General features: G+C 42.0%; 1 protein-coding gene across 1 annotated transcript in view; it reads right to left on the bottom strand.

Annotated features, from left to right (window-relative positions):
- The window catches only part of Pikfyve (phosphoinositide kinase, FYVE-type zinc finger containing), an 85,324-nt gene that overhangs the window by 55,957 nt on the left and 15,642 nt on the right, over positions 1-13,725 (bottom strand). The window contains exons 6-10 of the mRNA XM_036173005.1: positions 7,153-7,291; positions 5,314-5,471; positions 2,620-2,731; positions 1,319-1,466; positions 656-823 (exon numbers count right to left, since the gene is read on the bottom strand). Of these exons, the coding sequence (XP_036028898.1) occupies positions 656-823; positions 1,319-1,466; positions 2,620-2,731; positions 5,314-5,471; positions 7,153-7,291 (725 nt within the window). The remainder of the gene's footprint in view (positions 1-655; positions 824-1,318; positions 1,467-2,619; positions 2,732-5,313; positions 5,472-7,152; positions 7,292-13,725) is intronic.

The raw sequence follows: 13,725 nt of genomic DNA, 5'->3' as shown, positions 1-13,725 counted from the left end.
ATGTTACACATTAGAAATGGTTCATTGCATCTTTCCTTTAATACCATGTTTTTGTTTTTTGGATTTTTTTTTTTTTTTTAATGTGGCCATTAGTATTTTTAAGTTCAAAAACTAAAGCATCAAGTAAGACAACTAAAATTACAAAAGAATTCATTTTTTACTAGAGAAGAAACTTTAAAATAAATGTAATGGAAATGAATGAGTAATTTCCCCATCTACGCTCAGGCATCTGAACAGTCTTAAGAAACCGTGGCTGTAGAATAGCACAAGCAAAGAGGCTCTGTGATGTTAAATGAAGAAAAGACAAAAGAATAGGGCAGAACGTCCATGTTATCAATGCAAAGAATTGCCACCTTGGAAGTTGCACATTACGGGAAGAGCTGTCAGACAGTTCCTTTTAGAGACTATACACTTTAAACTGGGCATGGTAGTGCAAAGGGAGAAAATAAGAAATCAAAAGAATCAACCAAAAAAGGTGTAAGGAGGAGTATGGGGTGGGGAAGTGGGAGGGTGGGGGATCAGCAACAGTGGAACAAAGCCCACTCCAGATCCCCTCAGTCCTAAGGGACAGAGGAAGGCAAAGGACAGGCTGTAGTGAGACCCTAGGCCCCAGCTCTTTGGCCTGCTTGGAATCCGGGTGGTGACTACCTCCTACCTTTTTGGTCAGCAGGGTGAGGGGGCACATGTGGGTACTTGGAGGGCTTCTTGATATGGAAGTTCACGTTGTCCAGCTCCACGTTCAGGCTGATAGAAGCGGCTGAGTCACTGTCCACTGTGGACTGGAAACTGCTGACTGAGGTGCGCTTGCTAGGACTGGCAGAATCTTTTAGTGTTGGGAAGGGGAAAGAAATATAAGGAGAGGGGAGTAAAAAATGGGTTTTATCAGGGCATTGGAGGAAAGGAAAAAAAACTTTTTAATACACAAGCCCAATGTGCAATACCAAAATGGATACAGTATTTTCATGTACTTCTGGGTAGACTTAATAAAATTGAAGCATGTTAAATTTCAAATGATTTTTTTAAAAAGGAAATATATTGGAGGTTCTGCACAGAGAAAGTCTGATACCACAGTGAAGAGATAAGAAAGCTGCCTGCTGCGATATTAGCTCAAGAGTTATTTTAAAGCTGCTGCAACTAGAGACCGTGGCAACATCCAGAAATGTCAGCTGACTGGCTGGCTTTCGAAAATACTGTATCTAAGCAAGGATCACTAATATCAAATGTTGACATCCAGTAGGAAGCACAAATCCTAACAGGACAATCGTTTCGTCACACCAGCACGGCCATAAGAACTGAAACATTAGAAAGTCACACTTACTAGCCAAGTTATCGTCGCCTTCTTCGGCAATCTGCTCGGTGTCACTATCATCAAACTTTATGTCTTTAAACCAGGACGGTTCAGAGTGTCCTTCCACAGAGTTCACTGAGTCGCTGTCTGGAGAAGGTGTTTCGGAAAATTCTGTACTCTGAAAGGACCAAAGCAAACCGAGCAACTGACCCTGAGTGACACCACCAGCATATGGCAAAGAAGTTGTGGCCTATATTTCTACAACTTTAACAATTCAATAAATTCACATAAAAATAACTAAGTAACAACAGAGGTGCAAAGCAGTATCATATTGATCATCACACTCTTAGATGATAATTTTCACTAACTGCAAAGCTTAAGCATTTTCCAAATGAATATTTCTTTGATATGTATTTGGCAGGGTTTCACTTCATCCTTTAGTTCTGAGTAGAGATAGCATAATTTAGTCTAACCCTGGGAACTTGAGATGCCCCTAGAAAAACAACCTAATTTTAAGAAATTATACCACATCACTCTATGGTGCTATTGGTCATTTCTAACTATGGGGCTTCTGGTTTCAGCTTACAAATCTTAGTCCGTAAGCTTCTTACAGTTTCATCACATGGACATATGCTTGTGAGTGTGTCTAAGTGTATGTATGTTCGTGTGTGTGTGTGTGTGTGTGTGTGTGTGTGTGTGTGTGTGTATTCTTTTACACAAACCAAAAATTAAAGAATATCTTTTTTTAAAGAAGTTTTCTATAGTCAGATGATGGTGGCACAGGCCTCTGGTCCTAGCACTCAAGAGGCAGAGGCAGACAAATCTCTGAGTTTGAGGCCTGCCTAGTCTAGAGTGAGTTCCAAGAAAGCCAGGGCTACACAGTAGCCTGTCTCAATAAACAAACAAAGCAACCAAACAAACAAAAAAAAAAAATCTATAAATAATTTTCTGGCTTATAAAATAAATTTTAGCATTTGGTCATTAGTGTACAATTTGTATACAAAACCTTTGATATCAAATTTTCAAATCATATTATTATATATACTTCATTCCCTCTTAGTTCTAAAAATACAGAGAGTAAAGCTGGAAAACATTAAAATTAACTGACAAGTAACTAAGTAGCAGAAGCCAAGTCTGAGCAAAGCCACAGCACACTAACAGTGCTTGATCCTGGAAGGTGGTTACTCAGTGGTGAGCACCTCCCTAGCACTGAGTCTGACAAGTATGAGTAACAGAGTCTTTAGGCGATTTAACTTTTTATTCCTACTGATAAAAACACAACTTTAATACAAGCTACTACATTCTTATCAGCAGTAGCACTACTAAATTACCTGCAGTGGTCTATACAGCGCATACTCATCCCTGAAAAGCTGGTCATGATGACTGACACAATCCAACCAACGTCCATCAACCATTGCTTGTCCAATTGCTATAGCTTGTGCCCTAAATCGAGACCAAGAAAACTGAAATTTTAAAAGGTCATACAGAGTAATGCATGTTGGGCACATAATAAAGCATCTCTCTCTTTTTTTTTTCATTTTCATTTCTAATCAAAGAGGAACTGCCAAATGGTTTGTAGATAAGTAAGGAATAAGAAAGACCTACTTGAGACAAACGAATTCTTCTAGGTACCATACCCTAAAAACAAGCTTAAGCATGCACGAGTACACAGTGCCCTCACACCCACCCTTAACAAAGTAAAGACAGAGAAATGGCATGGTTCCTATACTCAATCAGCTTTCAGTCTCTGTGAAAGGACAACACAAATATCACAGATATGAAAATATATGGATGAAATGGATACACCACATTACAGTATATGACATTTCACAAACGCATAAAGCACTATTTTGCTCAATACCCACAGCTTATTTACAACACTAAATCATTCCCTTATATTGGAATTAAGAGGGCCAAGTCTCAAAGAGACTGAAAATTTTAACTAAAGACACAAAAGTGAAGAGTTACAGACAAATTAGGATCCAGAGGTTCCCTGTTTACAGCTACTTCTTTCTAGCTCCTTCTCATGAGAGGAGACTCTTCTGCGCAAGTATCAAACACTAAGAGACAGCTTGACTTGAAGATGTATTGGTCTGAGGGAGAATGTCCCGGGGTGGTTTGGATAGGAACGCCCCACAGACTCATGGGTTTGAACGTGTGAGGAGGTGTGGCCTTGATGGAGGAAGTGTGTCACTGTGGAGGCGGGCTTAGAGGTCTCATGTTCAAGCCACAGTACACAATCTCCTCTGGCTGCCTGCCGATCCAGATGTAGAACTCTCAACTCCTTCTCCCTGCATGCCACCATGCTTCTTGCCATGATAATGGACTACACTTCGGAAAGTGTAAGCCAGCCCCAAAGAAATGTTTTCCTTTATGAGGTGCTGTGATCATGGTGCCTCTTCACAGCAACAGAACACTGACTGAGACAGTCCCATGTTACACTTGCTTCCCGGTTGGTGGTGGTGTTTGGTGAGACTTAAGATGAAGCTTTGCTGGAGGAATTACGCTAATGGAGGCCACCTTTCAGAATGAAAACCTCTCACCCTTCTATTGGGGTTCAAGATGTGACTCAGCATCCTGTCCCTGTCACCATGCCTGCTGCCTGTTGGAAAGCTACTATTGCTGTCCCAGTTGGGGTTTTGTTTTGTTTTGTTTTTGTTTTTGTCAACTGAAAGAAGCTAGAGCCATCTGAAAAGACCCTTAATTGGGAAATTGTCCCCACTAGAGTGGCCTGTAGTCAAGCCTCTGGAGCACTTTCTTGATTAATGACTGATGTGGGAAGGACCCAGCACACTGCAGGTGGTCCCACCCCTTGGAGGTGGTAGTAGGTGTGTAATAAAGAAGGCTGAGAAAGCCTTAGGGAGCAGGCCAGTAAGCAGCATTCCTCCAAGGCTTCTTCCCTGAGTTCCTGCACTGACTTCCCTCGGTGATGGAGTGTGACCTGAGAGTTATAAGCTGGAAACAAACCTTTTCCTCCCAACTGCTTTTGGTCGTGGTGCTGTTTTGTTTTAATTAGTTCTCTCATTTTCTTGAGATTATATCATTTCTCCCTCCCCTTTCCTCCAAGCCCTCCCATACACCCTCCTTGCCCTTTTCCAAATTCAAGACCTCTTTTTAAATTAACTGATGTTATATATATGTATGGTGTTTTATCATAGCAATAGAAACCTAAGATACCATCATTATGTACTCTAACACTCTGCAACCTTAAGCCAAAATAAATTCTTTCTTCTGTAAATTTCCTTGGACTAGTATCATATCATAGCAACAGAAAGGTAGCTAACACAAAAAAAGCAGCAGATCCCGTCTACCATTTGTTTTATAAGTGATCTGTGAGACATATTGGGTCCCTCCAGACATAAGTTATGGGCTCAATTCTCAACCCAGGATGCAATGTCTAGATTACAGAATCGACCCTAGCTACATTCGCCCATCCGCTTTGCTAGGGATCCATTGGAAGAATTACTGCATGCTTCAGGGTGTCTGGTTCTGTGTGTTTGTGTGCACAGGGGTGCTCCCATGGTGAAGGGAGGACTTAGAAGACAGAGACCGGCATGGAGTCTCTGTCTAATTGATCACCTATCTTTTGAGACGGGTCTCTCACTGAACTTGCACTTCATCAGTTCCACTCAGACCAGCTCACCAGCTGAGCTGAACCTCCGCCTCCCCCAGTGCACTGCTGCATCTAGTTTTTCCCGTGGGGCTTTTCACCATGTGAGTCCTCCTTTTATAGCACGCAGGTTAGAGAAATCCAAAAGACTTGGGAACAAGTGCCTTTACATACAGATTCATATCATCAGCTGCCAGTCCTTGCTTTTAGTATAGTAAATTGTGACCCCAATCAGGTTCCCTGCAAACATTCTCATTAGATGCAGGAAGTGGAAGAGCTTGTTCCTCAAACCTTCAGATCCCTAAAACAACACCCTAACTCACAAAAAGATACCCTTACATCTTCAAATATGCATCCTAATCATTAATAAAAATAAACTCATGAATAATTTCAAAACATTTTAAAATGATAATACCTTGTAGCGATGTGTCCATTTCTGATTAGCCAGTTGACTAATTCCTTTCCTACGATGCAGTTGGGATGTGTTCTCAACCAGTAACGGTGATCCTGAAATTCCATCCCACTGTTGTGATGGCAGATTTTTTTCCACAGATCCTTTAACTGAACACTGTCCTGGAATCACATCAAAAGCAATTAGTTACTCCCTGAAAGGGATGCAGGATACCCATTCAGATGCTTTCCTATGGTTCTGAAATCTCAAAAGGAATCTCAGTTTGGATTTCTTCACAGTAGCTAAGTGTGGTAAGTTATTCAACATAAATGGCACATACATGGAAACAGCTTGAATTTGACTAATTCCAAGAATAATTTTTTTCTCTTCAAAACAAAATATCCCAAGTGCTCCTTCTTTTTCAGTCAGTGGCACATATTACAGGTCTCTTAGTTAAGTGCAAATACACTCTTCTTTGGAGACAAGTCAAGGCAGACAAAGATGCTACTCAATTACACTAACCTCCGCTCCAGAGATTCTAGGATTCCACCCATTATTCTCAACTGCACAGTAATGTTTCTAAAGAAGTCTTTGTTGAATAATTTCCTACACAAGGAAACTTTCAGCGAAGTTCATCAGCTACAAGTTCAAAAGTAAACTTGAAAGGATAGATGTTGGAACAAGGTCTAAAAATGGAGCTGGGTGAGAATTCTGAGTGCTTGTGGGAAAACGCCAAGAAAACTAAGGTCTTGGAACCTTAGTTTCCTTAAAACACGACTTGTTCTTCAAATGTGCTTTCATGCTTCTCCCAGGGATAGCAGAAAGAAGTGAGTTGACTTCAGACTATTCATTACAACTGGCTGTTGTTATTTATTTATATTCCTCTATGGAAAACCATGTTTTTGCCACATGGGGCTTGTCCTCCACTGCGGCTTGTCCTCCACATGAGGCTTGTCCTCCACATGAGGCTTGTCCTCCACATGAGGCTTGTCCTCCACATGAGGCTTGTCCTCCACTGCGGCTTGTCCTCCACTGCGGCTTGTCCTCCACATGAGGCTTGTCCTCCACATGAGGCTTGTCCTCCACTGCGGCTTGTCCTCCACATGCAGCTTGTCCTCCACATGCGGCTTGTCCTCCACATGCAGCTTGTCCTCCACATGCGGCTTGTCCTCCACTGCGGCTTGTCCTCCACATGCGGCTTGTCCTCCACATGAGGCTTGTCCTCCACTGCGGCTTGTCCTCCACATGCGGCTTGTCCTCCACATGCGGCTTGTCCTCCACTGCGGCTTGTCCTCCACTGCGGCTTGTCCTCCACTGAGGCTTGTCCTCCACTGAGGCTTGTCCTCCACATGTGGTTTGTCCTCCACTGCGGCTTGCATTTGTGATGATACGCTTTACTCATGTGACTCCTCTTAACCCTCATATAAACACAGGTGAAATTAAGTTTCTACAAATTTTCCATGTATGTAAGAATGATGTTTCAAAGTTTAAGCAAACAACAATTTAACTTCAATTCTTATATTAGATAAATGAATTCTGCTTTTACCAAATGAACGAGGGAAAGAAAATAGTAATACAATGAGTATGGAAAGAGTATTTACCCAATTTCTCAGGCGATGCTAGTAAATAAAAGGTTAAGCTAATTATTTCCCCATTTAATTGATACACTTTTTTTTTTTTTTAGTATAACATCCCACTTAGCTCAAGTTGGCCTCAAATTCAAGATCCTCCTGCCTCAGCCTTCCCAATACAGGTTTACAGGCATGCATTCCAAGCCCAGCTGACTGCATGTGTTTCTTTAAGGGATAAATCAATCTTTATGCTCAAAACTAGCAAGCAACAGGTTAGATGCTAGACTGGTACCAGAAGAATTTTGCGTTCATCCTCAGCCGTCTCTGTCCTAACATAGGTTCGGTTAGCCTGGGGACTAACAGAAGTCTCATATGAAGGAACCATAGGAGAACCAGATCGATCCAGTGACAGATTAGTAATGCTGGCTGATCTGGAAATAAAACAAAAAGTAAAATCACAATTTTAAGTTCACCGCAAACAGAGTTTTAAGTGTAGTTCATACTTACGTGTTTAGGTTCCATTCCGAGAGGCACAATAAAAGAAGTTACAATGGCTATGCAGACTATCACTAAAGAAAAGTAGGGCTGGACCAGAGGTGAGTGCCTGGAGTTATAGCCAGAGAGGCAACTGCACCTGGGTCCTACCGCTGGACACAGGCCATCCCGGGAGGACCTGACCAACTTGGCCCCAGTTTCCGGCCAACCGGTGGGCCCTGCAGGAAGGCTCCCCTTTTCCAAGACTGCAGGAAGACCCTGCAGTCTCCACACAGTGCCCCCCCACCCATCTGCCGGAGACCCCAGCCACTTCCTGAGAATCAGAGACAAGCCCCCAGCTTCCATCCTGCCCTGGAACTCCCATCTGGACCAGAGACCATAGGAACTCCCATCTGGACAAGAGGAGCAACCATCTGGATAAAATAAGGAGACCCCAGGGACTTCCCGAGACTCAGAGTCCAGCCCCCCAGCTCCTATCCGGCCAGCACTCTCATCTGGACCAGCGCTCCCATCTGGCCCAGAGCTTCCATCTGGACCAGAGAGAGGCTCCCTAAATCTGTCAGCTCTTTCTGGACCAAGTACACTGATAAGACCAAGAACGAACACAAGAGGAGATGGGCAGTTGTCAAGGCAGAAGTACATACAACAAAATAAAGAGCAATACAGCATCATCAGAACCTAGCCCTTCTCCAACAGCTAGACCTGAACATCACGGAATGGAAGAGGAAGAGGAAGAGGAAGAAGAAGAGGAAGAAGAAGAGGAAGAAGAAGAAGAAGAAGAAGAAGAAGAAGAAGAAGAAGAAGAAGAAGAAGAAAGAAGAAGAAAGAAGGAGGAGGAGGAGGAGGAGGAGGAGGGAGGAGGAGGAGGAGGAGGAGGAGGAAGAAGAAGAAGAAGAAGAAGAAGAAGAAGAAGAAGAAGAAGAAGAAGAAGAAGAAAACAACCTTATAAGTAACATCATGAAGAGGCTAGAGCCTTATATAGAAGAAATCAAAAATAAAGTAGAGGAACAGACAAACAAAAAATGGGAAGAACACTATAAAAAACTAGAGGAAGACAATTAAAGCAGAAGAAAACAATAAGTCCTTGAAAGAAAATCATGAAAAAGCAAGGGAAACAGTCTAAGACCTGAAGAGGGAAATAGAAAAAATGAAGAAGACACTAGCAGAAGGAATGCTGGAAATAGAAAATCTGAGTAAACAAACAGGAACTTCAGAGGCAAGTATAACCAACAGAATGCAAGAGATGGAAGAGAGGATCTCTGGTGTTGAAGATATGGAAGAAGAAATAGATTCATCAGTCAAAGAAAACACTAAAACCTCAACATAAATCCAGTTACTCTGAACCTGATAGAAGAGAAAGTAGGAAGTACTCTTGGATGCATTGGCACTGGAGATCACTTTCTAAATATAACACCAGTAGCAAAGACACTGAGAGAAACAAACAATCAATGGGACCTCTTGAAACTGAGAAGCTTTTGTAGAGCAAAGGACACAGTCAACAAGACAAAGCGACAGCCTACAGAATGGGAAAAGGTCTTCACCAACCCCACATCTGACAGAGGGCTGATATCCAGAATATATAAAGAACTCAAGAAATTAGACATCAAAATGCCTAACAGTCCAATTAAGAAATGGGCTATAGAACTAAACAGAGAATTCTCAACAGAGGAAGTTCAAATGGCTGAAAGACATTTAAAGAATTGCTCAACATGCCTAATTATCCGGGAAATGCAAATCAAAACGACTCTGAGATACCACCTTACACCTGTCAGAATGGCTAAGATCAAAACCACAGAAGACAGCTTATGCTGGAGAGGATGTGGAGCAAGGGGAACTCTCCTCCACTGCTGGTGGGAATGCAAGCTTGTACAGCCACTTTGGAAATCAATATGGCGCTTCCTTAGAAAATTGGGAATCCATCTCCCCCAAGACCCAGCTGTAGCACTCTTGGGCATATACCCAAGGAATGCTCAATCATACCACAAGGGCATTTGCTCAGCTATGTTCATATCAGCATTGTTTGTAATAGCCAGAACCTGGAAACAACCTAGATGCCCTTCAACTGAAGAATGGATAAAGAAAATATGGTACATATACACAATGGAGTACTACTCAGCAGAGAAAAACAATGACATCATGAGGTTTGCAGGCAAATGGATGGATCTATAAATAATCATCCTGAGTGAGGTAACCTAGACCTATAAAGACAAACATGGTATGTACTCACTCATAGGAGGATACTGGATGTAAAACGAAGATGACTAGACTGCTACACAACTCCAGGGAGGCTACCTAGAAAACGGGACCCTAGGAAAGACCCAGGGATCACCCAATGACAGAGAAATGGATGGGATCTACATGAACAACCTGGACGACAGTGGGAGTAATGAAGGGCAAGGTTTGAGGGAAAGAAAGCTTAGAGGAGTAGGAGATCCCAGCTGGATCAAGAACAGAAAGGGAGAACAAGGAATAATAGACCATGATAAATGAAGACCACATGAGAACAGGAATAGGCAGAGTGCTCGAGAGGTCCCCAGAAATCCACAGTGATATATCCTCTGTAGACTGCTGGCAATGGTCGAGAGAAAGCCTGATCTGACCTAGTCTGGTGATCAGATGACTAAACACCCTAACAGTCGTCTTGGAACTCTCATCCAATAACTGATGGAAGTGGATGCAGAGATCCTTAGCCAGGCCCCAGGTGGAGCTCCAGGTGTCCAACTATCGAGAAAGAGGAGGGACTGCAAGAGCGTGAATTGTTGAATCCAAGATTTGCAAAAAGCACAGGGACAAATAGCCAAATGAATGGAAGCACATGAATTATGAACCAAGAGCTGTGGAGCCCCCAGCTAGATCAGGCCCTCTGGATAAGTGAGACAATTGAATAGCTTGAACTGTTTGGGAGGCACCCAGGCTGTGGGACCAGGACCTGTCCTTAGTGCATGAGCTGGCTGTTTGGAACCTTGGGCTTATGCAGGGACACTTTGCTCAGCCTGGAAGGAGGGGACTGGACCTGCCTTACTGAATCCACCAGGTTTAAATGAATCCCCAGGGGTGCCTTGATCCTGGAGGACATGGGAATGGAGGGGAGGGGCTGGGGGGAAGGACAGGGGAACCCATGGCTGATGTGTAAAATTAAAACACATAATAATAATAAAAAAAAGAAAAAGTAGGAAAGGACACCAGAAACTATTGTTTGAATAAAACATTTTAAACAGTTTTAAATGCTACAGAAAAACAATCATACAGCTTGCATATTAGTATTTCAAAGGAAACACACACAAACTCTGCTTGTAAAAAATACTGCAAATTCATTTTTCTACCTGAGAAAAATAAGAAACAACAATAACCTTGCATATCTGGGTTAAAAGAAGTATGGCCTGCATGCTAAATCCAGCCTGCCCCTGCTTTTATCTAGCCCAGGAATTAAAAAGAAACAGTTTTATAGTTAAACATTCTGCAATGAATCTGATGATAGGAACACTAATCATGAACCTGAACGGTATAACTCAAGAAAGAATTATTTTCCTCCTCATTAGTAGGCCTGTATTTAAAATACTGTGTTCAAATAGTATTATATGAGCCAAGTAATGGTGGTACATGCCTTTAACCCCAGCACTTGGGAGGTGGAAGCAGGAGGATCTCTGACTTCAAGGTCAGCCTGGTCTACAAAGTACATTCCATGACAGCCAGGCTTCTCAGAGAAATCTTGTCTTGAAATATATATATACCTATTTCTTCAGAAAAAAAAATCCTTAACTTTGCCTCTGTGCAGTTATCATTATGACTGATAAGTAGACTGTCAATAACACCAAGCTTTTATTTATTGTTAATTTAATTTACAGTTTAGTTATTATCTACAAGAAAGAAAATGAACTGTAACTTCAGCTTCCACAGAAAGGATGAAAATAAACTTGACTTGACCCTACATAACTCATTTCTGGGGTAAAATAGACATTTCTTCACTTACCCTTCACACATTTTTGAAGTAGGTACTACTAGCTCCATTTTACAGGTTAGGAAGAAAAAAATTCAAGAACCAGGAGCCAGTAGGATGGGTCAGTGGGTAGGGGATTTTGCCACCAAACCTGATGACCCAAATTCAAGCGGTGGAACCCATGCATCCTGTGGCAGATGGGCACGCGCGCACACACAAAGAATAATAAATATATACATGGTAACATTTGGGGGGGGTTGGTTTGGTTTGGTTTGAGTTTTTCAAGACAGAGTTTCCTCTGTTTGCCCTAGCTGTCCTGGAACTTGCTTTGTAGATCAGACTGGTCTAAAACTCAGAGTTCTGCCTCCCAAGTGCTAGGATTAAAGGTGTGCGCCACCACTGCCAAGCTAAATGTAAAGCAATCTTTAATTCAAGAATGAGGTATAAAGAAACTTATCTAAAGTCCACTAATACTAAGAGGTGCCACAGGTCTCAAAAGAAAATTCATCCTCTGTGCAGTATAAACACAAAAACATTTCAAACTAAAAAATCATTACAGACTTAGCAGTCAGTTAATGATTATCAGTTACTCACTTCTTGACATTTTCTTTCAGGGAAAGACTGTTAATATATCTTACTCAATTATTTAAGCCTACTCCTCAGTGTGCGCATTCATCATGTTGCCTGATTCTCTAACATTGCAATAATCCCTGAGTGCACTCTAATACAGTGGCATCAAGAACAAAAGAAAGTTAGTTACTTTTGCTGTCAAGAGTGCTAGTAAATGTGCTATGGCAAAGGTGCTGACTGACTTCATTATGCCAGCAGATACAGACTCAACTCCACCTGTCCTGAAGACATCACCCATCTTCACATCAACCCAGAGCCCAGGGAGACACACAAACCAGCAATGCTATGACTGCACATACTGACGAGGATACCGTGACATATCTTACCACTCTACCCCCCTTGGCTGCATTTCCCATCCCCAGTTCTTCCTTTGCTCTCTCTGAAGACAAACAACCCAGTGCGATGGTCTATTCTGGTCCCCAGGGGTGTTCTCAGTCTGATGCTCAGCTGTAACGCATCCTACCTAACACACCTCCTCACTCAACACCTTTTTTCACTTGCTGGCTTGTCTCTCACCTCACTAGCCTCTCCATCTCAGTCTCTTCTCTTCCTTCCACAATCTCAGGACTTGGTTCTATTTCCCCACCTCTCGCTTTCCTGATGAGCTGTATCATTGCTTTAAACATTCACACAACGACAATACTGAGATTTCTATCTCTAGCCAGCACTCCTCCAAACCCATCTGTCTATTTGACGTATCTCTTGGATAGCTCTATCTAGATGGCATATGAAATTCACCACATCTAAAATCAAACTGTTACATGCTCCCATCCTCCACTGAATTTCAATAAATGGCAATACCATACTTAAACTGCTCAGGTCAAAAACCCTTAGTCATCTTTGATGTGCTTTCTGGTTTAGCCTACATTCTACTGACTAGAAAATCCTATTACACATACCACCAAAATACACCTAGAATTGTCCTTTTCTCGACTGCTCATGTCCCCTCACCCCACTTCTCCAGCTACGACTGCTGATACTGTACCAGCTTCTACTTTTATGTCTCCAATGTACTCACTAGAGAGGCCAGACTCCTTTTAAAAAGTAATAAATCAGAATTTTATAGACTAAAATGTCACCTAATAATTATAGAAAGAGGGACGGAATTAGGAAAAAAATACCACCATTTTATAACCTTAGGGCAATAGTCAGAAAGCTAAAACTACTGACTGGAACGACACAACCTCAAGGAATGCCCACGGATCTCTTCTAAAAGACAAAGGAAAAGCAGTAACTTACGACAGACTCTTAGCAAAAACATAAGTCATTGCAACCAATGAGATAAGTGGAACCTACCCATTCATTCTAGTAGGACACAATGCAAGGACACAAAGCTTTATAGGATTCCTATCGAGGGAGGGAGGGAGGGAGGGACAGAGGGAGGGAGGGACAGAGGGAGGGAGGCAGGGACGGAGGGAGGCAGGGACGGAGGGAGGCAGGGAGGGAGGGAGGGAGGATAAAAATTATACCCTAAGTCCAGCCCAAGAAGCATTTGGCAATGGACATTCTACTAAACAACTGACTTTCTCTTTACAAATCTAGTATCAGGAAAACAAAGGAATTATTACATAGTAAAGTAGACCAAAAGAAATGACAATTAAAAGTAATGAATGAATCTAGACTAGCTCCCATCTTCTTTAATTATATCATGATTTCATATAGGATCACGTAACTGAATGTTGGGGTCCTGAAAAATCTGGAAACATGAAAGATTTCTGAATGTGCAACAACCAAAACTTAATTCAAAATAAAACCGATAATGAATAAATCTTTCTTATTCATTGTTTTAAAAAGAGTTCTTTA

The sequence above is a fragment of the Onychomys torridus genome, chromosome 23 (genome assembly GCF_903995425.1).
Source record: "Onychomys torridus chromosome 23, mOncTor1.1, whole genome shotgun sequence".
In the NCBI taxonomy this organism is placed as follows: Eukaryota; Metazoa; Chordata; class Mammalia; order Rodentia; family Cricetidae; genus Onychomys; species Onychomys torridus.
Note: the sequence above shows the minus strand (reverse complement) of the source record. Positions and strands in the feature narration are given on the sequence as shown.